The sequence below is a fragment of the Durio zibethinus genome, chromosome 6 (assembly GCF_047325235.1).
Source record: "Durio zibethinus cultivar Kanyao isolate XHJ-2024 chromosome 6, ASM4732523v1, whole genome shotgun sequence".
NCBI classification, from domain to species: Eukaryota; Viridiplantae; Streptophyta; class Magnoliopsida; order Malvales; family Malvaceae; genus Durio; species Durio zibethinus.
In genome coordinates, this window is record NC_143167.1 from 11,801,808 (window position 1) to 11,828,576 (window position 26,769).

The 26,769-nt window shown below is 33.3% G+C and overlaps 1 protein-coding gene and 1 pseudogene across 1 annotated transcript; both read right to left on the reverse strand.

The window, feature by feature from the left end:
* Positions 1–1,125: 1,125 nt before the first annotated feature.
* LOC111285762 (nuclear pore complex protein NUP98A-like) lies at positions 1,126–17,904 on the reverse strand (annotated as a pseudogene).
* A 2,281-nt stretch (positions 17,905–20,185) lies between these two features.
* Positions 20,186–22,222, reverse strand: LOC111285529 (peroxidase 15-like). The gene is made up of 4 exons (XM_089762129.1): positions 21,947–22,222; positions 21,482–21,667; positions 21,233–21,401; positions 20,186–21,078 (listed from the first exon to the last, which is right to left on the reverse strand). Exons 1-4 carry the CDS (start codon positions 22,169–22,171, stop codon positions 20,618–20,620), a joined length of 1,041 nt encoding a protein of 346 aa, XP_089618255.1. The 5' UTR covers positions 22,172–22,222; the 3' UTR covers positions 20,186–20,617.
* Positions 22,223–26,769: the final 4,547 nt, after the last annotated feature.

The following is a 26,769-nucleotide window of genomic DNA, read 5'->3' on the forward strand; positions in this document are numbered from 1 at the left end:
AGAAGCAATCGACTGCCCATAACATTTAAACATTTTATTTGAGATTTTACCTAAGGTAATCGAATATTTTAAAAGGGCAGTCGACTTCTCAACAAGATTTTATATTTTGTGTGAAAATTTGCCTAGAACAGTCAAATACCCTAAGAGGACAATCAACTTTCTTGTAGAGTTTTGCATTGCGTGTAAAAATTTGTTTAAAACAGTTGGTTGCGATAGCCGGGCATTCGAATGCCCTTTTTGAAAATAAAAAAACCAATCCGTTGAACATGATATTTTATTCTAAATGTGATAGTTCTTAATCCAAAAGGTAAAACATTCTCGGAGAGGTGTTTCAAAGTTCGTTTGAGAATTATAAGTATATCTGTTAACTTTCATTTAATAAAACTTTAAAATCTCTAAAATGAATATCAGACTGCTCTCTTACACTTTTTTTTTTTTTCTGGTTTTGATTTATATGATTTCAAGAACAGTTTAAAGTACAATTTTATTATTTTTTGTTTAAAAATGATATCTTATTCAATTTACACCAAAAAAAAAAAAAGTTTCCTCTTATCCAAAAGTTTCTTTTTATTCTTCATTAGTTGCACTAATTGACCACCATCACATACAGCACCTTTTTGTTCCCAAAGCAGGTTTTTAATGAGATTACAGGGGTGATTTCTATTTTTTTTTGGAGAGAAGTAGAGGCAAGGAAAATCCATTGGCAGAGTTGGGGAAAATTGATCCAAATGAAGAAGATTGCAGGTACAGGGTTTAGAGATCTTCACCAATTCTATCTAGCCTTATTAGCTAAACAAGGGTGGCGAATTGCTTCAAATCCTTCTACTCTTTGAGGTAGAATTCTAAAGGTTTGGAAGCTAAGAGAGGAGGAAGACTATCCTGGTGTTGGAATAGTATTCTACGAGGGAGATTCTTAAAGAAGGTTCGTTGTGGCAAGTGTTTTCTGGTGATGATATCAAGTCATGGGAGGACAAATGGACCCAAAGCTTGAAGCAGACAGTTTATCTAATCATGGTCCAGATAAGCTTGTAGTGAGAAAAGGTTTTTTATTTCATCGATCCAAATACCAAATGTAAGCATAACCTTAAATCTCAAGAATTTACCAATATTCATGGTAGACATAACTTATGATGACAAGTATCTAAACATACAAAAATTGAGTACAAAGACCAATCAGATAAGACTTTAATCAATTTATCGTATTTACTAGTCTTATCAATAATAATTAAGGTGTCTGTCATAACGTCTAGATCTCCGGATCTATCGCTAGACATTGACTTGAAGGAGTCGCCACCAATCTTTTTTATCTAGGTGCGATTTGTCACCTAAGGAATCTATCCTTTTAAGGAACACCTAAGCTTAAAGGTCCCTAAAAGAATAGGTTCGGGTCTACTAACCAGAATAGGGTTCGAAAGTTCGGTTACATGTGAGGAAGGTTATAGCACCCTCACAAAGCCCATCGAAAGATGGTACCAGCTTAATTTTGTGTTATCTAATAAGCCTTAAAATTTTACCAAGTAATTAATTATCAAAAATTATTCTCAATTGACTCTAATACTTTTAGCAGAAAATTGAGAAAATTCCCTCACCTTAAGAGTGTGCAAGAAAACTATTGTTTCACTTACAGAGGCTCCATCATTGGATTATTTAATATTAAAGAAAATTTAAGGAAAAAAATGATTGCTTTTGTATAGGAAAAATTAATAATTTTAACTTTTCCCCAAAATATTTTTTAGAAACTTTAATTTCGAGGAAAATTGATAATTTCAACTTTTTCCCAAAAATACTTTTTAGAAAGCTTATTTTCAAGGAAAATTGATAATTTCAACTTTTCCTCAAAAATATTTTTTAGAAAGCGTATTTTCAAAGAAAATTGATACTTTCTTGCAGGCAACCTAATCCACCTTTGTGAAAGGTGTCGAGAAGTCAACAAAGGCAAAATTCTAACAGGAGCAGGTTTGTCTACAGCAGGCATGCTGAACAAATGGTGCAATCCCAGCCCGCATAATGGAAATTTGACAAATTACAGGGAGTGTTCCATAGGGGTTTGTAATAGTCACGGGTTGTACTGCAGTAGCATTCTGTGTAGCAGACAAATTCGGTAGGGCAATATTACTCTGACCAAAAATGCCTGATCCACCACCTGATTGTGTCAGACCAAAATTGCTAAAGCTGAAAGCACCATTGGTCTGAACTGGCTAAAAAGGTGAAGCAGAAGTGGGAGTTGCTGGGCCAAAAGTAGATGGGTTACTAGAAGGAGCCACCGATAGGAACTCAAAAACATATTCCCACTAAACCCAAAGGAAGGTGTATTGAAAATGCTTGTTTGACCAAAGTTACTAGTGTTCTATCCAAAGGCAGAGGTCATCTACCCAAAAGCATTGCCTATCTGCCCAATTGCAAGGGTAGAATTGAACAGAGGGGATGTCCGACTGCTGCTAGAATTTAAACCAGTAGTAAATGCTAGAGTTGTTATCGAAGCTCCACCAGTACCAAAAATGGATGGCAAAGTTGAAAATGAAGGAGTGACAGATGAGCTAAAAAGAGATGGACCAATTCCAAATGTAGGAGTTGCAGATGAACTAAATACTGAAGTTGTTGATGAAGTTGGGCCAAAAAGGCTTGATGATGTTGATTGAAAAGGATTTGATGTAGTAGTTGAGGTTGTAAAACCTATACTATTAAAGGATGGTGATTTTAGGCTAAATGGATTGGTACTTGTGTTGCTGGAAAAAGGATTTACAGATGTTTGACCAAACATTGAAGAAGAGCCAAAAGGATTAGTAGGTGCGGTTGACACAACAAAGCCAATCCTTCCAAAAGGCTGAGCAGCTACCTGTGGTCCATCTTTATCCCCTAATTGATAATCCTCCCATCTCAGCTCCTCATGACTTTTATCTTTGTAAACAAGCATCGCTGATATTGACTTCAGCTTTGCAACTGGCTGTGCACTACTCCCACTATCTACTTCAATTGTAGGTGTGTAAGGAGCTACTCTACTTCCTCCACGTTGACGCTCAAATGGTGATTGGCCAAAGCTAGTGCTTTCAAATGTTGGTACAGAATATTGGGTTCCAAAAGGAGAACTCGAGGCTCCAAATGTAGTGGTTCCAAAAGGAAAACTACCGAATGTTGACGTTGATTGGCCAAAAGCTAGGCTAGACCCAAAGCTGAATGAAGGAGTAGAAGATGCTCAAAAAGGAAGAGTGTTTGAAGCCTCAAAAGTAGGAAGGATGGAACCCCAAAATACAGAACTAGAAGCACCAAAAATAGAAGTGCTAGAAGTGCCAAAAGCAGGTGTGCTTGATGTTCCAAATGTGCCCCCTGTTCCAAATACCTAGGCATTAAACACACCGAATGTAGTTTCAATGCTCCCAAATGCTGGACTTCTAGTTGAACCAAAGGCAAGGGTGCTTATGGAACCAAAGGCAGGGGTGCTCGTGGCACCAAAAGCAGGAGTACTGAAACCAAATGTAGATTGACTTGAACCAAATGGTGTGGAGGAACCAAATATACCACTACTAAATGCAGGCTGTGATTGTTGTGTTGTGGCGATAGGGGCTTCCCCCTTTGTTTTGCTTCTCTTTTCTCTTTCCCCCATCTGTTTCCGTTGCTTTGTTGCTATTTATAGGACCAGATCAGAAGAATTTTTGATCAAATCAAAGTTCTCATTCGACTGGGTTATCAAAAACTTAAGACTCATCCTACCTCATATTAAAACCTATAGGAACTCTACAACCTCCAATTTAGGACCAAAGATATAAATTTTTTATTTTTTATCACTAAGTCTTGTTAACTAATGATAAATCTAATAAACAGATAAATCAACTAAAAAATCAAAGAAAAATGAAAATAAAAGTCAATTAGGCCTGCTAGTTGGATCCTAAATCGGGTCCAATGGGCTTAGACCCAAACCCCATTGGATCAGGCCCAATGGGCTTGGGTTCGAATTAAATAGGGTGTCTACAGCTGCCCCTCTTTGCATATTTTCTACGAAGTAAGAATTGTGCAAAGACATAGACACCCATTCAAGACTCAACTTGACACTTTTTGTTTTTGTTTTTTTTTTTTGTTTTTTTTTGTTAAAATTTTGAGCAAAGCTCCTCTAAGCAGAGGCTTAACGACTTTGAGAAACATAAACAAAGCTCATTTAATCAGAGGCTCAACAACTTTTGAAAAATAAACAAGGTTCCTTTAATCAGAGCCTCAACAAATTTGGAAAAATAAATGGCTCCTCTAATCAGAGGCTCAACGACTTTAGAGAAATAAATGGCTCATCTAATTAAAGACTCAATGACTTTAGAAAAATAAATTGCTCCTCTAAACAGAGGCTTAACGACTTTAGAAAAATAAATGGCAACAACTTTGAAAAATAAATGGCTCCTTTAATCAGAGGCACCACGACTTTAAAAAATAAATTGCTCCTCTAAACAGAGGCACCACGACTTTGAAAAGTAAATTGCTCCTCTAAACAGAGGCAACAGAACTTTGAAAAGTAAATTGCTCCTTAACAATCATGTCCAAAGGAGTTATAGATCGTGACTGAAGGAATTTTGTACTGGGAACTCAAGGATTCACAATTTGAGTTCAATATTCAGAGGTTCAGATTCGCAAGAACCTTCCAACTTCATAAGAATTTATTAAAATTTTATTCTCAAAATTTCAGTTTCATTTAAATTTGCAAGATCTCAAGATTTGCATTCGTAATTTGCAAGACTCGCATTAAAGATCCTTATTTGAATTTTGGAGGTTCACATCCAAAAGTTCAAGGCTTTTTAAAGGTTTGCATTTGGCAAGCTTGGGATTCACATCCAAAAATTCAAAGCTTCTCATTTGAGTTCAAAAGTTCAACAATAAAACTTAGAGTTTCACATCTAAGTTGAAAGGTTCTCATTTAAAAATTTAGAGATTCATATCCAAAAAGTTGAAGCTTTGTATTTTGGAGATTCACATCCAAAAGTTTAAAACTTTTCATTCTAGTTTGAAGATTCACATTCGACGAACTTTAGGGTTTCACTCCTCAAAGATTCTCATTTCGAAACTTAAAGATTCTCATCTGAATTCTCAAAAATTCTCATCAAAATATTCATAATTTTTTTTTCAAGTGACTCAAAATTTTACATGAATGAATGTTATGACCAAAGATGCAAATGCCTTCTTAATGATGCAAATGCGGCAACCTATATTCTCATAGTGCCATGCATGTCCAAACAAAGTTTAATTCATCGAATTATGTGCATATACTATTCAAGCGATGATGCCACCATGATGCATGTAATACGAATGTCAATAATGTCATGAAATCCTAAATAATTATGAAATATGGTCCTCAAGACCCTACCATCTCACATTCTCCCCTTATTTAGCTTCTCAACATTTTAGAACAAGCTTCATCAATTAATCATCATTGTTTCCATTACTTGATCACCATCCGAAGGTTTCTCAGCACCAATAAATTTTACCTATTACCCCACATGCCAGGCTTATCAGCACTAACCATTTCAAAATAAATTTCATCTTCTGTCACTTGGTCATCGTTCATAAGCTTCTCAATACTAGCCATTTCAAAACAAATTTCATCATCTATCACTTGGTCATCGTTCATAAGCTTCTCAGTACCAATTTCATCTATTGCCTTATATCATTTTCATCACTTAATCATAACTCATAGGTTATATCGACCAATACATCCCCGTATTCATCACTTGATTAATACTTTTCAAGATTTGCCCTATCTTCATTTTATTGTCCAATCCATCATCATATTCTCTATTTGGTCACATCATATGTCTTTTCAAATCATCTTTTTAAGGTTCTACCATTTCTTCAATTTTGTTACCACCATTATCTTATATTTCTCTTTAAAGGAATGCATGACCTTTTTTATGCACATTGTCATTCATTCATCATCATTTCAATTCTTGACAAATATAATGCACTCATACATTTTCTTGATTTATTCTAGGGATGTAACAATAAGAGAACACAAGGTGAGTTATGGTAAAGATAATCAATGAAGATCTATTTTAGTACAAAATAAATGGAAAAGGAAATAAATTGGATACATGTCATTGGGATGAATGGTATGTCCAAACGATGAATATTCAGACAATTCTCAACATTAATCTAGGATTTTTTTTCAAAAACTCATTCCTTTTACTGTTAAAGTCATTTTGAGCTTTACGAACTTTGCCCCAGTCTTTAAGGGATCTTCAGATGTCTTTGATCTTCCATCCATGTGAACCGTTTGACCTAAGTCTTTTTCTATCCAAATCAACCTTTCAGGTTTTCAATTTGAATCTTTTTTTTCATTTTCTCATTTTTTTTCTTTTTTTTTCCTTTCTTTCTTTTTTTTCTTCCATTTTTTCATTTTTTTCATCATCTTCTTTTCTTTTTTCTCATTTTTCATCCATTGTTGATATCTTTTCACACATAAAACTTTAGAGAATGTAGCATGATTCCGTTATTTCATCATGAGCATTCCTTCGCCTAACATATGATCATTCAAGTTGAGCATTCACACTTGATCCAAATAAACTTTTCAAGGTTGTAATGTTGGTCAAGGTGAGGGGTCATAAAAGAAATGGATATAATAGGTTCAAAACATGTATTAAAAAGGTTCAAGACCAAAGGATCATTTAATGCAACTTGACATTTTGCCCCCACATCATTTCACTACTTTTTTCTTTCCTCACACAAAGGATTCTTATTATTTTACCCCAAATCATGTGTGACATTTATTTTTTCTTTTGCTTTTCTTTTTCTTTCCATCTTTGAGACCTTTTGTGATATTTTTTCAAAAATTACCCCATAGTGTAAATGATGATCCTTGGTTAGGATTCTTTAGAAAAAGAAATCATAATAGGCTTAAAAGGGTAGCAATGAATGGTTTTTCGAGTGGTAAAAGAAATATGACCATTTTTCATCTCAATTGTGAATACTTTTCTTGAACATCATCTATTGAACAAAGCTCATGAACCTGTATAAAAGATTGTATATCTTCAAGATATATCTATTTCACCTTTGGTAATAGCTTACTTTTTTGCTCAAATCATCTCCTCATATTAATGTGGATGAGTTCTCAAAATTAAATCTCAGAATTATTGTTATCATTGTCTAAATATTCATCATCTGAAATTTGAGAATGAGAATGTAAAGTTATGAAAGGTAACAGAGCATGGAATAATGGTCGAGTGAAAGAGAAAATGTAATGAAATGCATTAACTTGTTTTTATTAAAATGATAACAAGTGAAATCATATTACAAAAAAGAAATCATAACTTTACTTTAAAAGAGCTCTTAGAATGACAAGTAGCATTCAACCAATTTTAACATCCTTCTTTAAAATCATACCCCTGTGCAATCAAGTGAAGGATTTTTATCTCGCCCCATTGATTCTTTATAACTTTTCAGGCCTTTTTGAATTAACATATTCTTGATTCTCATTCAGAGCATTGACATTGTGATTAGGCAATGGATTACCACTAATATTAGGTGTTATTGCTTTTCCTTGATCAAAACTTACCATTCCATCATTTATTAACCATTGCACCTTATGCTTTAGAGCAGTGTAATTTTTAATGAAATGGCCAGCAATTTCATAGTGGTAGTCACAGTGAACTATAGGATCATACCACTTTGGATAAGATGACTTGAGTAGCTCTACACAACTTGGGGCAATCAGGTAGCTATTATAGAGCTCTCGATATTTTGTATAAGTCATGAGGATTGGATCAAATATGAGCTTTTCTTGAATAGTCTGTTGCTCTCGTGAACCACTTGTCAAGCTAATAGGATGAATTTAGGGTCTTGTAAGAGTTTAACTGTTAAGGCTATATATGGGAGCTTGGGGGATAAAAATGGGCTGGTATATGGATGAATTAGATGGTTGTAGGGTTGGTTGGTATGGATAAGATGAATATTGTTCACAGCAGGATAGTAGGGAGAATAATCTTAAGGTGGATAGGGTTGATATCCTCTGAATTGTCGCCTATCAAAACTCACAGCTTGAGCTTCAGTTTCTTTCTTTTTTGATGCCTTATTGGTTTCTCCTCATTTTAGCTTGCCATTTTTTAATGGCATTCTTAATGATTTCTCCTGATATCACCATGTTAACGAAATTATTTATGGCATTCCTTATCATCTTTTTATAATAGGGGAATTTCAAAGTGTTGACAAATAATACGGTAGTCTTTTTTTCAATCAAAGGAGGTTATACTTGAGAAGCAATATCCCTCCACTGTTGGGCATATTTTTTGAATGATTCAGTTGCTTTCTTTTCTATATTCTATAAAAAAAAAGATAATCAAGGGCCAAGTCTATTATATGCTGGTATTGACTAATGAAAGCATGAGCCATATTACTCTAAAAACGAATACAGGTCCTGTCCAATATGACATACTACCTTAGGAAAGCCTGTTAGGCTATCTTAGAACACATGCATTAATAGCTTTTCATTATTAGCATGGGTGGCCATTTTTTGACAATACATGGTAATGTGAGTTTTCGAACATTTTGTACCATCATACTTCTCAAACTTTGGCACCTTGAATTTTGAAAGAATAACCACATCTGAGATTAAACAAAATCCAGCAGCATCAGCTAAGCCATACAAACTGACTCCCTCCACTGCTCGTAGCTTTTCCTCTAACAAGTTTATCTTTTATTCAGCTTTTGAAGCTCTTACAGGCTCCTTTCTCTTTGGGCCTTAATTTTTCTTTTTTTTTTGGATCATCCAAATCAGGAACTGATATTGGTTCTACTGCCTTTTTCAGTAAAGTCAGGATTTATATATCTTTGGTACTGTCCTTGATTTGAAGCTAATGGCATTCTGGGATATGTGTACCATATAGGATAGGTGAACTACTGTAGTGGTGGACCTTGTGCAGATTGGACCTGATGTGGCTCGAAATCAGGAGGGTACAATGGGTCATCCTTCTCTTGTTGGCTAACAATCTCTTTTATTGCCTTTCTCTTGTTTAGCTTATTCAAAGCCTCTAAAATCTTATTCAACTTTTCTTCTAACTTCTCCTACGCTTTCTCTAATCTCTCGAGACGATTAAAATTTTCTTGTTCCATTTGTCTGGCTAGAGCTCTTGTATTGTATTGGTTAGTGGGGTTGCTTGGTAAAGCTATCCTTGAACCTTTAGCACCACAATTATGATTAAAAATGCTATGATATGATTTATGTATGATACGTTGATGCACGAATGAAACGTACATTTTTATAGATGAAATCTAATATGAAATGGATGCAAATGATTGTGTTAAAATATGATCATGAAGATAATACAGATGCATAAAATCAGACGTACAACATGGTTAGTTTCATAGATGAAATGAAAGTGATGCCAATGCATAATGTTGCATATAATAATGAAAATGATGCACAAAGTCAAACAATCAAAATGATTAGATAAACACCCTTTTTGTGTCTTAGTTTCAGGGTATATCTATCATTGGTTAGAAATGGCTCTATCTTATGTTAGGCACTTCTAAGGTTCACTATATGTAGTTCAAGGCTAAAGTCTAAAGGTTCCCAAATTGCTCCTTACATCATTATCCATCACAGACTAGTAAGGCACCCCAATCCTTACCCATTATAGGCTATAAGTGAAAAATGTTCAATTTGAGTGAAAGTATTTCGCTAGCCACTACAGAGGCATTAAAACCTCATGAAAGCAATAGGTACTTTACTCCCTCCTAGAGGGACGAAGCTCAGGTATAGAGCTTATGTTATGCATATGCATATGAATGACATAATTAATAAAGTAAATAAACATGAATGAATAAAAAAAATCTATACAAAAAGTTTAATTTTATTAGACTTTTGGATAACACAAATTTATTTGCTAGCCTGACTCTCAGACTTCCCCAGTGGAGTCACCAAGCTATCATAACATCTAGATCCCCGGATCTATCGCTAGACATTGACTTGAAAGAGTCGCCACCAATATTTTTTATCTAGGTGCGATTGGCCACCTAAGGAATCTATCTTTTTAAGGAATACCTAAGCTTAAAGGTCCCTAAAAGAATAGGTTCAAGTCTACTAACCAGAACAGGGTTCGAGAGTTCGGTTACGTATGAGGAAGGTTATAGCACCCTTACAACGCCCATCGAAAGATGGTACCAGCTTAATTTTATGTTATCTAATAAGCCTTAAAATTTTACCAAGTAATTAATTATTGGAAATTATTCTCAATTGACTCTAATACTTTTAGCAAAAAATTGAGAAAATTCTCTCACCTCAAGAGTGTGCAAGAAAACTATTATTTCACTTGCAGAGGCTCCATCATCGGATTATTTCATATTAGAAAAAATTCAAGAAAATTAAAAAAAAAATGATTGCTTTTGTATAGGGAAAATTGATACTTTCAACTTTTCCTCAAAAAATCATTTTTTGAAAACTTATTTTTAAGGAAAATTGATACTTTCAATTTTTCCCCAAAAATATTTTTTAGAAAGCTTATTTTCAAGGAAAATTGATACTTTCAACTTTTCCTCAAAAATATTTTTTAGAAAGCGAATTTTCAAAAAAAATTGATACTTTCTTGCAGGTAACCTAATTAGCCTTTGTGAAAGGTGTCGAGAAGTCAAAAAAAGGCAAAATTCTAACAGGAGCAGGTTTGTTTACAACAGGCATGCTGAACAAATGGTGCAGTCCCAGCCCGCATAATGAAAATTTAAAGAATTGCAGGGAGTGTTCCATAAGGGTTTGTAATAGTCACGGGTTGTACTGTAGCAGCACTCTGTGTAGCAAAGAAATTCGGTAGGGCAATATTACTCTAACCAAAAATGCCTGATCCATCACCTGATTGTGTCAGACCAAAATTGCTAAAGCTGAAAGCACCACTAGTCTGAACTGGCTGAGCTGGTTGACAAAGTGAAGCAAAAGTGGGAGTTGTTGGGCCAAAAATAGATGCGTTACTAGAAGGAGCCACCGATAGAGAACTCGAAAACATATTCCCACTAAACCTAAAGGAAGGTGTATTGAAAATGCTTGTTTGACCAAAGTTACTAGTGTTCTATCCAAAGGTAGAAGTCACCTGCCCAAAAGCATTGCCTATCTGCCCAATTGCAGGGGTAGAATTGAACAGAGGGGATGTTTGACTACTGTTAAAATTTAAACCAGTAGCAAATGCTGGAGTTGTTATCGGAGCTCCACCATTACCAAAAATGGATGGCAAAGTTGAAAATGAATGAGTGACAGATGAGCTAAAAAGAGATGGACCAGTTTCAAATGTAGTAGTTACAGATGAACTAAATACTGAAGTTGTTGACGAAGTTGGGCCAAAAAGGCTTGAAGATGTTGATTGAAAAGGATTTGATGTAGTAATCGAGGTTGTAAAACTATACTATTAAAGGATGGCAGTTTTAGGCTAAATGGATTGGTACTTGTGCTACTAGAAAAAAGATTTACAAATGTTTGACCAAACGTTGAAGAAGAGCCAAAAGGACTAGTAGATGCGATTGACACAGCAAAGCCAATCCCTCCAGAAGGTTGAGCAGCTACCTGTGGTCGGCCTTTATCCCTTAATTGGTAATGCTCCCATCTCAGCTCTTCTTGACTTTTATCTTTGTAAACAGTCATCGCTGATATTAACTCCAGCTTTGCAGCTAGCTGTGCACTACTCCCACTATCTACTTCAGTTGTAGGTGTGTAAGGAGGTACTCTACTTCCCCCACGTTGACCCCCAAATGGTGATTGGCCAAAGCTAGTGCTTCCAAATGCTGGTACAAAAGATTGGGTTCCAAAAAAAGAACTTAGGGCTCTAAATGTATTGGTTCCAAAAGGAGAACTACCAAATGTTGGCGTTGATTGGCCAAAAGCTAGGCTAGACCCAAAGCTGAATGAAATAGTAGAAGATGCTCCAAAAGGAGGAGTGTTTAAAGCCCCAAAAGTAGGAGGGATGGAACCCCCAAATGCAGAACTAGAAGAACCAAAAATAGGAGTGCTAGAAGTGCCAAAAGCAGGTGTGCTTGATGCTCCAAATATGCCCCCTGTTCCAAATACCTGGGCATTAGACACACCGAATGCAGTTTCAGTGCTCCCAAATGCTGGACTTCCAGTTGAACCAAAGGCAAGGGTGCTTATAGCACCAAATGCAGGGGTGTTTGTGGAACCAAAGGTAGGGGTGCTCGTGGCACCAAAAGCAGGAGTACTGAAACCAAATGTAGATTGAGTTGAACCAAAATGTGTGGAGGAACCAAATATACCACTACTAAATGCAGGCTGTGATTGTTGTGTTGTGGCAATGGGGGCTTCCCCCTTTGTTTTGCTTCTCTTTTCTCTTCCCCCCCTCCGTTTCCATTGCTTTGTTGCTATTTGTAGGACCAGATCAGAAGAATTTTTGATCAGATCAAAGTTCTCATTCGACTGGGTTATCAAAACTTAAGACTTATCCTACCTCATATTAAAACCTATAGGAACTCTACAACCTCCAATTTAGGACCAAAGATATAAATTTTTTATTTTTTATCACTAAGTCTTATTAAACTAATGATAAATCTAATAAACAGATAAATCAACTAAAAAAATCAAAGAAAAATAAAAATAAAAGTCAATTGGGCCTGCTAGTTGGATCCTAAATCGGGTCCAATGGGCTTAGACCCAAACCCCATTGGACCAGGCCCAATGGACTTGGGTCCGGACTAAATAGGGTGTTTACAGTGTCTTATAACAATTTTAATCTTACACATTCTTTTAAAGAAAACATCATGATTTTGTATGATCACACCTCAAAATAAAAAATACAAATATTTTTAAAAATATATCCCTTTTGGACAAATAAATTCCCTAAGCCTATGTATCTTTTCACTTTACAAAAATAGTTCACAACATTTCTAAATTAAAAACATATAATTATCCCCCTTGGGTAGGTAATCAGATGTGGTAACTTAGAGACAATTCATAATAACATAATATATTTCATAATCATTATATTTCTACTAATTAAGATAAACTATTTATATATATGATCACTCTAAGCAAGATACTAATCCAAATATATTTCTATGGGCTACTAAAAGTTAAAACTTAGAATGCCTATTATCGTTTTATGTACCTTAAAAATTTTCAAGTTATGTTCTATAATCATGCTATCAATTAATATAAACACCTAGCATGCCACACTATTAAGTAAGTTATCTTAACAATTAATAATACTTTAATATGACATTTCAATTTTTCAAGCATGATTACAAAAAATTTTAAAATAAAAACCTGACTGGCAACAAAGAATATCTTTCAATATAGATATTTTATACATGAGATTCAACAAAATTCATTATTTTCATACCATAAATCTCTAAATAATAGTATATGATAATTGTCACCAATACATAATTTTTCTAGGAAATCATATACACACAATAATTATGGTATAAATCAATCTCATGTATATGATAGTGTTCATATGAGGAATATAATATTTTCAATATCACTAAGCATGAGTTGTGATATTAAAGATTAAGGCAAGTTAATTAATCTAGAAAGCCATAACAATAACACATTTCAATTAAAATCTTAAAAATTGCAAAACTAATATTTACTTACTCTTACAGATTGAAACTTTTACTCATATCTATTTACTTTCGCAACTCCTTTTTTATTACCCAAAATCTTTATAGTAATATTTGTAGAGTTTCACGAAATCAAAAGCATACTCTAAATACTTACTAAGAAATAAAATTTTACCGACTACTCTCTCAAAATATCATAATTAGAAAATAATTAATATCTTATGGGAGCATACTTGACTTAGTAAGTATTTTGTAAAAGCAAAATATTTTAAAAGATAGTCTTACGATTTATGTGAAATAAATTCATGTCACAATTATTTTACACATGTTATTTCCCATAACATAATTGCATAACTTTAACGGCAAAACTCTCCCATTGTTCAACAGACTACATAAAATTTAAATGCCTTTCATAAATCATAATAGCCGACATATATGTTTCATATGTCCATGTATTAGGCTTTAAAACTTAATGCCTAAAATTTCAAATCATAATTATGAAATATATATAAAACTAACACATTGTAAGCATGCTAAATATATTTATCACATATAACACATGCTCTCAAAATAACCAAACTTAATTTCATGTCACATTTTGTATAAGCATAATCCTTCATAAAATTATTTATCAAACGATAATATATAGGAATAAAGTAATATAACAAATTTACTAATCATGCATGTGATAATTATTTTTATGAATTCATATGACTAAATAATATTTAAAGGGTTCACAAATTGTCTTAAGTAAAACATTTTTATCATCACAAAATTTAAACATTTTAACAATTTGACAATAATTAATGAAAATGTTCAATACTTAACAATTTTTTCCAAGAAAATACCCACGACTTAATTAAGCTCTAAATCACCTTTTATCCCTTTTAATTAGAGCTACTTAGTTTTTATCACCAAAATCAATTGTAATAGTTAAGATGAAAGAATGTAACTCCTTACATATGAGCAACAATCTATACAAATATCACTAGTCCATAATGTGTTATTTGTAATTAAATTGAAAGTCCAAGTGTATCATCACAAACTCTCCTTTAGGCAGAAAATATAACATGCTAATAGACACTTTTCACATGAAGGTAATATGGAAATATCCTAGTTTTCAAACAGTCTATCCCTTTTAGGCAAACAGCCGTTATAAATTAATATATCTTGATCCATGATACTTCATGTCTACTCCAAATTACCAAACACAATAACTCCCTTTGGGTGAACGATTGAATAAGAAATTTGATAATACTTCCATTTTTGCACATGAGAAAATCTTATAAGTTTCAATAAATAAGCCACTTTGGCAGCTAAACACCCACATTAACTGATTATATATTCTCACACCAAGAAATTTAAATTGTTCATAACTATATTTTTTGTACTTAACTAAATGTATGTAATTTGACCACTTATTGCAAGATACTTAACCATGATATATCTCTTTGGATCATTAAATACTTATAGAGCTTATTATTCTTGCATGAGATACCAATAATTAATGTGTATCCCGATAGACCATTTATAATCTTTCCTTGTGAGATAATTAAATCAAAGGTGTCTCACTAGATGAAAATTAATTTATTGTATTCAAATCGAATGTCTTGAATGATTTATGAATAAATTAATATTCAATATCTAATAACTTATTCTTATGTACCATCTATCATATTATAAATTTCACAAATAAATGATGATAAATAACTCAATATAGCATGGGATGCATAAATTAATGTAGGCAATATTATAAATTCCAATTATTTCAAATGAATAATTATTCAAAAATTATGTATTTATTAAATGAAATTACCAAATAAAATTATTAATTTGATACTAATTGTACCAAAATCTTATGAAATTTAAACTTAATTTACCTTTATAAAATAAAACATGTTACATTTAGATGACAATCTAAAAACATAGTAAAATAAATTTTACTAAATTTATTTAATTATAGCCATAGCTTTATGTCAAGAATACATAAATTTTAAACAACATATAAAAAGAGTATGTACGTTCAATAAACTCTTAATGTACTAAAATATTTTATTATCAAAAAATATATGTATAACATACAATAATTATTAAATTATGTATAAATATAAAATACAAATCGTTGCAACTATTCTCTAAACTTGATAATAATAATAAGCGTTGCATACTGCAGAGGCAATAAATTTTTTCAATTTGAAAAAAGAAAGGAAGTATTGTGGGAAGGTTGATGCCAAGTTGTCAACTGTCGGAGTTCGTGCGGAAACAGGTGCTGCTAAAACAATGAAGCTTCCCCAGACTATTTAGATTTACCAATGTTTCCATTTATCTTAAAATAAAGGCATCCTAATTAGTACCAATAAATAGTATCATTAAATCATTTTCTATTTGTAATTAAGATCGGTGCATTTGGAACTCCAAAATTTTGAACGCCGAAACGGACTGGCGTTGCTTAATTTCATGGTAACAGAGTTTTTCAATATCGTCGTAAGAGATACGTCGTGGTAGTTGATCATCTGCAACTCTGTAGTCAACCACGCTAACTTCCTTTTTCCCCTTTCTGATTAGAATAGAGTTGAAAGATTGGCGCACAAAATACAATCCTCATTCAAGAATTAAAATACATAAAATATTAAAAATTTAATAAAATTTTAAATTTGATTCAAATTTTATATCAAAAACTTTAAACTTTGATTTTTTTTCTCTACAAAATGAATTACGAAAAATTATTAGTATAATTTTAATTTTTGTTTCAAGAAGAATAAAAATGCTAATCTAATTTCCAAAAACAATAATTGGAAATTGAGATTTTTACAACACAAAATTTGTCCAAAAATAATGTTTTTATTTAAAATAAATTTGAAAATAATATTTTGGATCCTAATCTCATATAAAAAGACTTTATACCACATATAAGTATAACTTTAAATCTCAAGAATTATATGTGAATATTATAATATCAGATTTAATCATATTACGTTTATGTTTAGATAAACATAATTATAAATAAAAGTAATTGTAGTTTTATGAAAAGACTAAGTCCTTTTTTTTTTTTGTTCTTTTTTTATTGACAACTCTCCATAAGTAGATTTATAAGTGAAAGAGAACTTTGTCAAATATTATTAAAACCTTAAAAACATTTTTATCAAAAGTTTATCAGATTAAATGCCTATATAATCATCAAATCATATTGATCTAATAAAATATCTAAAACTCACATAAATTATTATAATTAATTATTTAAACTCTCATATTTATAATATGACTAAATTTATCAACTTATTTTATTAAACGATAAAATCATTAATTAATAATTAATAATAGGTCACTGAAAAATTCAAATACCAAAAACTGGCAGGTAGTTGATATTGAGCAAAAGATTTATGAGGATGAAGAGAAAGCGGTATTCTTTTTAATCTAACGGCTGAAAGGGACAGACTATAATGGAGTAAGGATAGGAAAGGTCTCTTCTCGTTAAATCCACCTATCATGTGGAAAAAGAAGCTGAGGATAGTGTTAGGCCAAAAAGGCCCCAATCTAATTACACCAGTGGAAACGAAATCAAATAATCAATCAATCACACATAAGAAAATAATTTAACGTGATTCGGTTCAATTAACCTACGTCCACAGATGAGAAATAAGATCCATTAATTGTAGAGAATTATAAACATACATCAAATCAATTTCACTCAACAATCAATACCCATAAACCCTCTCAATCTCCTCTAATCTTATGGAGTATTCTCAACCCAAACAAATACATACCCATGTGCACCCTTTCAACATAACCAAATACATAATCATATGCACCCATATATCATACCTATATGGACCCTCTCAATCTCTTCTAGTCCACTTACAAACAAACATACACCTTCATAAGACGTAAAACCTTAATACTCCTATAGGGTATCTATCTCACAAAATCCTATAACTCTATTCACCTATTTATAACCATACAAACTTACCTATTAAGAATCTCTTTCCTCTTAAAATTCTTCACCTATAAGTTAAACTTACCTATTAAAAATCCATTTCCTCTTAGAATTTTTCTCCTGTAAGTCAAACTTACCTATTAAGAATCCTCTTTCTCTTAGAATTCTTATTTTGCAAGTCTTCTTATCCATGAAGCAATATCTGACTAATCCCAAAAAAAAAATTTTATGGGATTTGAGTCATTATTCCTAATAATCTCCACCTTGACTCAAATTTCATCAAATCATCGTCTTCATGCTAGACATGCTTGGCTCCACCTGTAATGAAAGTCTCACAATCATCTTTTCTTGTATGTCTTCATGCCTCACGCAAATTGATTCTCAATCCTCAAAACTTGAATTGGAATTATTCTCTTGAATCGAGTTCATTTGGACTTACTTCTTCCCATGGCTTGAATCATCAACTTTTTCAATGTCTTGAACCTTCAACTCTTTTCATGTCTTGAACCTTTAGCTCTTCCCACGTCTCGAACTTTTGGCTCTTCCCATGTCTCGAACCTTCAGCTCTGATACCACTTGTTAGGTAAAAAAGCCTTAATCCAATCAAGCTAGCGAAAGCAAAATCAAAGAAACAATTAATCACATAAGAGACAATAATTTAACGTGGTTCGATCCAATTGACCTATGTCCATGGATGAGAAATAAGATCCACTAGTTATAGAGAATTACAAACATACATCAAATCAATCTCACTCAATAATTAATACCCATAAACCCTCTCAATCTCCTCTAATCCTATGGAGTATTATCAACCTAAACAAACACATATTCATGTGCACTCTTTCAACACAACCAAATACATACTCATATGCACTCATACATCATACCTATGTGGACCTTCTCAGTCTCCCCTAGTCCATTTACAAACAAACATACACACCCATAAGACGTAAAGCCTCAATACTCCTATGGAGTGTCTGTCTCATAAAACCCTACAACTCTCTTAGATCTTTTTCTTATACTTAACCCTGTAGAGACTTCACTTATTTATAACCATACAAATTTACCTATTAAGAATTCCTTTCCTCTTAGAATTCTTCTCTTACAAGTCAAACTTACGTATTAAGAATTCTCTTTCTCTTAGAATTCTTCTTTTACAAGTCTTCTTGTCCACCAAACAATATCTGGCTAATCCCAAATAAAATCTCTTATGAGATTTGAGTCATTATTCCCAACAGATAGAGCATCGATGAGCAATCCCTCATCTTCCTTTATTATCCCTGAGTGTTTCTGGAAGTTTAATTGGAGTATTTCTTATCCAAACAAATTTAAGTCCTTTTTGTGGAAAGTAGCCTAGAATATTCTTCCTACAAAGGATAGATTCCGTGCACTTTGAGTGGAGTCCGTGGAACACCTGCTCCTTAATTTTGTGCCCCTGGACAGAGCCAGTATGGTTTAGTGCTTGTTCAGGACCAGTAGTGGAGAAGGAGAAGGAGGTATCATCATTTGTGCAATGGTGGATGGGAAATAATTTTGAAAATCAGGATCTGGCCAAGGATGACTATTCTCTGCTGGCTACTAGAATGGTATTCATTTGCTGGCATATTTGGAAAGAAAGAAATGAAGCTGTCTTTAACAAGGCTACCGCAAACCGGAGAGAATGGTTGAAGAAGCTATCTCTGCTTGCGAAGAATTTTTGGAGGCTGTTCAGAGGCCAGGCTGTAGCCTACCAACTGAGAAATAGCAACAGGGGAGGAAGTGGAAGCCCCCTGAGGTAAGGACCGTGAAAATCAGTGTAGATGGGAGCTTGGGGAAGGAGATGGTGCTGCTGCTATCAGTGTGGTGATAAGTAAATGTGAGGACCAGGTGATTGATGGAGTTGCTAAATTTGTTAATGCTTAGTCGGCTTTGGTCACTGAAGCTATTGCAATCAAGGAAGGAACTCTTCCTGCATAGGAAAGGAATTTTTAGAAAGTGTTTCTGGAATCAGACTCTCAAGATGTGGCCGGGGGGGGGAGGGGGGGGATTAATGAAGGTAGGTCTTGTTGAGTTTGGGAAATGGAGCCTCTGTTGGAAGATGTCAGAAGGTGGAGTTCATCTTTTGAATCTTTCGAGTTAAATTGGGTTCCTAGATCTTTGAATGAAGCAGCCAACTGGGTTAATGTGATGTGTCGCACGAGGATGTGCCCATTAGATAGGGTCATAGCACCACCCCTCCCCCCCACCCTTGCCCCTTTGATTGGGATTCTATCTTGTGGTGGACTTCCATGTCCTCCTTACTTTTATATATAATTCTTCATGCTGTTACATCTATGGTTATTTACAAAAGAAAAAGAAGAAGAAGACGAAATTGTTAGTTATTTTCTCTCCATTCTAACCTAATCTTACCGGTTTCTACTTTTTCGAGGTAGAATAAAAGTAACACATATTGTAGGTTGAATTTTCATTAATTAATTAGTGTTAGTTATTTGGTCATGATTGGGATTAATTAAGTAAATATATTGACAATTTTTACGGTCCAAAATTGCACATATATGATTAAATTTCATATTACATGAGGAAAAAAGGCATGTCATCTGCATGCGATCCTTTCTGTCAAAATTATATTTAATTATACCAAGAAGTTGAGATATTGATTCAAACCTAATCTAAAATCGAGCAATTAACCCCTTAATTTATAAATCTTTCAACCAACGATGTTATCGAGTGAATCTACCTTAACTCAAAATTAGTATTCAATTTTACCATCAAGTGGTAACTATTTTAGTTATTTTTATTGAGAAGAGGCACTAGAGGTTTACATTACAATACAATAGGCAGAACAAAGGACCACTGAACACGGAAAAAGAAAAATTTCAAGATTTTCCACCTATTGATATCAGGAAAGAAGGAAAAGAAAATGCAAGCGACAAGGGAGGACAAGAAAAGGAAATACTTTCCAGTTCCCACCCAATACAGCAATTCAAACCCTTCCTTCATAGGATACTGTTTTTGCATACTCTTGTTATGTATTATACATTCAATTATAATTGAACTGAATAAATATCTATAGTATATTACTTGTTATTGTTTTGAGATGCACAGAATAGCTTCCCTTCTTGACTTTTTTTTCTTGGCCTTGAACTCCATAATTTATATATTGGCCAAAAAACACTCCATATTTTATATTGAGCTGACGAGAGCACCATTTGACTTCGATCTGATCGTGGCTGCATTTACCGCGTGGCAATTCGATCTGATTTCTCCGCTCGTTCCAGTTAACACGCTGATATTTCCCATTCTGATCATAGATTCCACAAAGCTCTCAAAGAAGGCTGTTTGATTAGCACTAAACGTGTTGACGATTTCAATGGTATCAGCACCATCAGTCGAAAACAGCTGTTGATCAGTTCGAAGCAGGCCTTCATGAACTTGCAGATTAGTGAAGTAGTTATTGTCAAAAGTATTAGGTGTTGTGAGATCAAGATTAGTCACTACACTGGCATTTCCACCTTGAGGGCATATTTGGCGTAGTGTTTCCAAGTATGTGGTGTTCAGGGTCGGATCTGTGTCTCCCACGCCGGTAAAATTGTACAACCGAAAGGTAAAAGTTAAACACTGGGCCCGGCCAAATGTGTGAGCACCTGAAAAAATTTCATGCCAATTGCTGCATTTGTCAAAGGAAAAGAAAGAAGAAAAAAAAAAAAGCTCCTTGACCATGTGATAGTTCTTTGGTCAAATTCTAAGCCAGTTTTTTTATTCCCGTAACAATACTTCAAGCAAGTAAATAATGATTACCAGACAAAGCTACTACATCAGTTGAGGTGTTAAGCCCCACATTTGCAAACTTGGTTTCGATTGAATCGAGGGATTCATTGAAGCCTGGCAAATTTAAGTTGGCGAGTGTTCGATTTGCTGTCAAGCCATCCCTTCTTCCTACTGGAACTGCCCATGGAGGACCTCCTGCCTGCAACGATTAAATAATGTTAGACAAGATGGTTGAATTGATAAAGGGAGACATAAAATGAAAAATAAGTGCGTCGCTACCAGGCTGACAGATTCTTCAGATGCAATGGCGAGAATATCAGCGCAGGAAACTGTGTTGGGGCAAGCACTCTCCAAGGCTGCCTTCATGGCATCAACAACCTCATAACCCCTTGCTGAATTATTATTTGCTAAAGCTTCTTTCTCACCGTTGACAGGATCGTCCAACAAAATCGAAGCATCACATCCCTGAAATAGGAGCTCACTAAATAATTGTCATTGAAAGAATTAATTAGACTCTCTGACCCCTGTAGGCGATATGTCATTTTTTAAGGTTCTCAAAAAGTTGAGAGAAGGATCTAATTACCACAAAAATTTTAGAAGAAGCAACAAAACAGGTATGATCAGTACTGATAATGTTCTCGTTCATTTAATTTCTTTCTTTTTTAGTAATTACTTTACTTTTCATGACGGGAATAGGATATTGAGCAAAAGTAAAATTATGTCAAAGAAGGTTTTAGTTGTTACTTGAACAAAGCAATCATGGAAGTGAAGCCTAATAAGACTGGCACCAATCCTAGGATCTGACAACGAAGCATTAGCAATGATTTCTCGGATGATGCTTGTAACATTTGGGCATGTTTCATCGTAAAATGTTGGACTCAGTTGGGCATTTGATAATGATCCCTGAAGTAAAACCGCAAAGAAAAGAACAGCTACTGTGTATTGAAAACAAGGCATTTTTTCAGGCATTCCCCAAAATAATGACTCCTTAAATGACCTTTTATTTTTGACGATTGATTGAGAGATTTGAGACTCGATCTTTATTTATGGAAGGGCAAAGAGGCTTGGTAGGTTATTCAAGACAACAAGAAAAGTCTAATATCAAATCAATTGTCGGATAAGCAAGTAATTTCCTTGGTTTCTAAGCAATTAATTCTAACACGATTAATGGTTTCACATGCCATTGAAAGAAAAAAATGTTGAATGTAAGAGATTTTGATTCCTAAGATGCCCTAACTTCAAACATGCATGTGGACTTTGATTCTTTTTCGTCTTCTTCATTTTTTATTACTCGTACGACCGAGAGTAGGTACTGGTTTCAATCCAAACAGCCAAAAATTCAATACCTTGTATATTGTTTAATTGAATTATTGTACCAGCTGTCAGGAACTTCTAGTTGGCAGTATTTATTTTCGTTTCTTTTTCTATCCTCAAACCTAACTAATTGAAGCCACTATTAGTTCATGATTTAATATTTTTCAGTCCTGATCTTTTTTTGCTTACTTTATGTATAGTGTCGACATCTAATTTGATCCAATCCGAATCAATTAGACCTGATCCAAATGGAGTATAATGGCTAATTTTATTTTTAATTTTATTATTTTTATTTTTATTTATATATTTTTTTTATATCTAATAATATATATATATATTTATTAGTTATCCATTAATATTATTTTTTATTATTTATTTATTAATGTATATTTTTTATATTTATCTATTATTATTTTTTTTATTTATATATTAATATTTTTTATATTTATCGATTAATGTATATATATTATTATCTATTTTTTTTGGTTGGTTTATCCTGTCTGAATTTTGTTTTAATTATAATTCTTGGTTCTAGAAGGGAATTTGACCGTAAATCAGGGGATTGGGAGAGTTGAGATTGAATTCAAAATTTGAATCCAAATCTCAGAGGAAATTGGGATTGATCAGAAATTCTTCTGATTAATCCCTATAAATAAGTTTTGAAACAGAATCTAAGGACAGACACGAAAAAACACAAGAGAGGTGAAACAGAAGCAAAAATAGCATTTAGAGGCAGTTTAGAATTTTTAGAAGATTTTTAAGAATTTTTTTGGTGAATTTTTTTTCGAAAAATTTTGAAATTTCCAATTTCTGACCACATTTTCCTACGAAATTTTAAGTTTCCAGCGTGATTTTCTAGATTTCGACATTATTTTCTAGAATTCGGTGAAAATTTAATTGGATTCTGGGTTGTGTTTTTCAGGTAGAGAGAAGGAGGAGAAAGCTGAGGGGAAGAGAGAGAAGGGGGAAGGCGCATTTGAAGAAAAAACTCGTTATTTGTCTTTTATACCTGCGTAAAATGACGTCGTTCTAGTGTTAGTATGTTATCAGGATCCGCATGTTTTTGTTTGGGCTGACCCGACCTGATCGCGGCCCGCTTCGTTAACCCGCGTGCTAGCCGATCCTTGGAGCCGAGTCGAGCTGAGCCGATTTCCCCCAACCGTGTCTTCGAGCCGCCTATTCTGTCTTGAGCCAAGTCATTTCCCAACCGAGCTGAGCCGTTCCAAAGGTTTTTTTCTTCTTATTTATTATTATTATTATTTCTTTTATTATTATTATTATTATTATTGTTATTATTATTGTTTATTGATTAGATTTAGTATTCCTTATTTTATTTTATTTTTATTTTTATTTTATTTTTTAAAAATGATTTTCTTTAAATAAAATTCCAAAAAAAGAAAAAAATATATTGTTGAGAAAAAGTTGAAAGTATCAATTTTCCTTGAAAAAAGTTTTCTAAAAAAATATTTTTGAGAAAAAGTTGAAAATATCAATTTTATTTGAAAATAAGTTTTCTAAAAATTATTTTCGAAGAAAAGTTGAAAGTATCAATTTTCTTTGAAAATAATTTTCTAAAAAAAGGGTTTTTTTTGAGGAAAAGTTGAAAGTATTAATTTTTCTTGAAATTAAAGTTTCAGAAAAATATTTTGAGAAAAAGTTGAAAGAATCAATTTTTCTTGTACAAAAGCAATGAGTTTTGAAGATAAAAGGATTTATATCTAAAGTTGAATCATTTTTTTATTTCTTTTCCTTTTTGTTTCTTGAATTTTCTTTACTGTTAAATAATCTGACGATGGAGCCTCTGTAAGTGAAATAGTAGTTTCCTTGCGTACTCTTGACGTGAGGGAATTTTCTCAATTTTTTGCTAAAAGTATTAGAGTCAATTGAGAATAATTTTTAATAATTAATTATTTGGTAAATTTTTAAGGCTTATTAGATAACATAAAATTAAGCTGGTACCATCTTTCGATGAGCGTTGTGAGGGTGCTATAACCTATTTTTTTCTGTTCTGGTTAGTAGACCTGAACCTATTTTTTTATGGACCCTTAACTTACGTGTTTCTTAAAAGGATAGATTTTTTAGGTGGCCAATCGCACTTAGATAAAAAAGATTAGTGACGACTCCTTCAAGTCAATGTGTAGCAATAGATCTCTAGATCTAGATGTTATGACAGTTTGGTGACTCCACTGGGGACGTCTGAGAGTTAGGCCAGCAAATAAATTTGTGTTATCCAAAAGCCTAATAAAATTGAACCTTTTGTATAGATTTTTTATTCATTCATGTTTATTTACTTTATTAATTATGTCATTCATATGCATATGCATAACATGAGCTCTATACCCGAGCTCCGTCCCTCTAGGAGGGAGTAAAGTACCTATTACTTTCGTGAGGTTTAATGCCTCCGCAGTGGCTAGCGAAATACTCTCACTCAAATTGAACCTTTTTCGCTTGTAGCCTGTAATAGGTGAGGATTAAGGTGCCCTACTAGCCTGTGATGGACAATGATGTAAGGAGCAATTTGGGAACCTTTAGACTTTAACCTTAAACCACATATAGTAAACATTAAGAATGCCTAACCTATAGATAGAGCCATCATCCCTCTCTTTTAGAATTGACCAAAAGCATAGGGTTCATTCCTCTTATTCTAAGTGATATTTTAATTTACTTAGTTATTTATTTATTCCTTTTTTTTTGCATACTAACATTTTCTCTCATTTTCATGCTCATATCATAAAGTTGCATAAAGAACATTTGCTTGAAAGATGGTCCTCAACAAAAAGTTTTTCATGGACTCCATAGAATGATTAGTTTGCTCTTCATCTGTATTAGCTCCTTGTGAGCTACCCAATGAAGTAAAAATCCAATAAGAAAAGATGCAACTAAAGATGGAGCATTGTTTACCAATCGGCTTTGATTCTACCCTATCTCAAGAAACATCTATCCTTCTCAAACAAAATAATCTAGAAGAATTAGTTGATATATGGAAGAAGATGAGCCCAGCTAGACAAGAGAAGTTTTGCCAAAGACACGGGCATATAGCACACATTCTCATAATAGTTGTCGACAATCAACTAATCAGAGCTGTAGCGTAATTTTAGGATCCTGTATACAAGTGTTTCATCTTCAACGAAGTTGATATGACACCAAACATCGAAGAATATTCGAGTTTGTTGAATTTGCACCTCAAGGCTCTTGATAAGATATATGTCAAAAAATACAAGTTAGGATTTCATAAGGATTTGGCTCGACTTAAGGGGATAGATAAAGAAGTTACTGATTCTCATACAAAGAAGAAACAAGAACAGGTTTGCCTACCTGGAAGTTCTTTCATGAGTTTCTAGTGCAACAAGCCAACGAAAAATAGGGGTTAGATGTATTTGCCTTAGCTATATACGGAATGGTGATATTTCCAAAGTTTTAGGTTATATTGAAATAGTGATGGTTAACTTATTCGAGAGTGTGATCAATGGTTGTAACCCTTCAATGGTAATATTAGCAGAGACTATCAGATCTTTGAGTTATTATCGTCGGAATGGAGGGCGTTTTATAGGCTGCCTATAGTTATTATACTTATGGATGAAAAACCACTTTGAATGAAAAAAAAGTGCTTTCTCAAAGCTTTATATCCACAATCGAGCTTCAATTGAAGAATTATATAAAAGTGGGTGGTCAGAACAAAAGTCTAAAAAAGAGTGGATAGCTTTCCTACAAAAATTGAATAGTGTCGAAGTAAGATAGTTGGTCCCGTGGATGAATCATGAACCTAAGTTGTATCAGTGTGAAGATAATACTGTGGTCTCACTTTTGGGTTTATGAAGAGCAACAAGTTATACACCACTTCTAGTGAGAAGGCAGTAAATTGGCTGTAAATCAGGGGACTGGGAGAGTTGAGATTGAATTAAAAGATTGAATCCAAATCTCAGAAGAAATTGGGATTGATCAGAAATTCTTCTGATTAATCCCTATAAATAGGTGTTGAAACATAATCTAAAAACAGATACAAAAAAACATAGGAGAGGTGAAACAGAAGCAAAAATAGCATTTAGAGGCAATTTAGAATTTTTAAGAGATTTTTAAGAATTTTTTTGGCGAATTTTTTTTGAAAATTTTTTGAAATTTTCAGATTCCGACCACATTTTCTGACGAAATTTAAAGTTTTCAGCTTGATTTTCTAGATTTCGGCATTATTTTCCAGAATCCGATGGAAATTTAATCGGATTCTGGGTTGTGTTCTTCGGGTAGAGAGAAAGAGG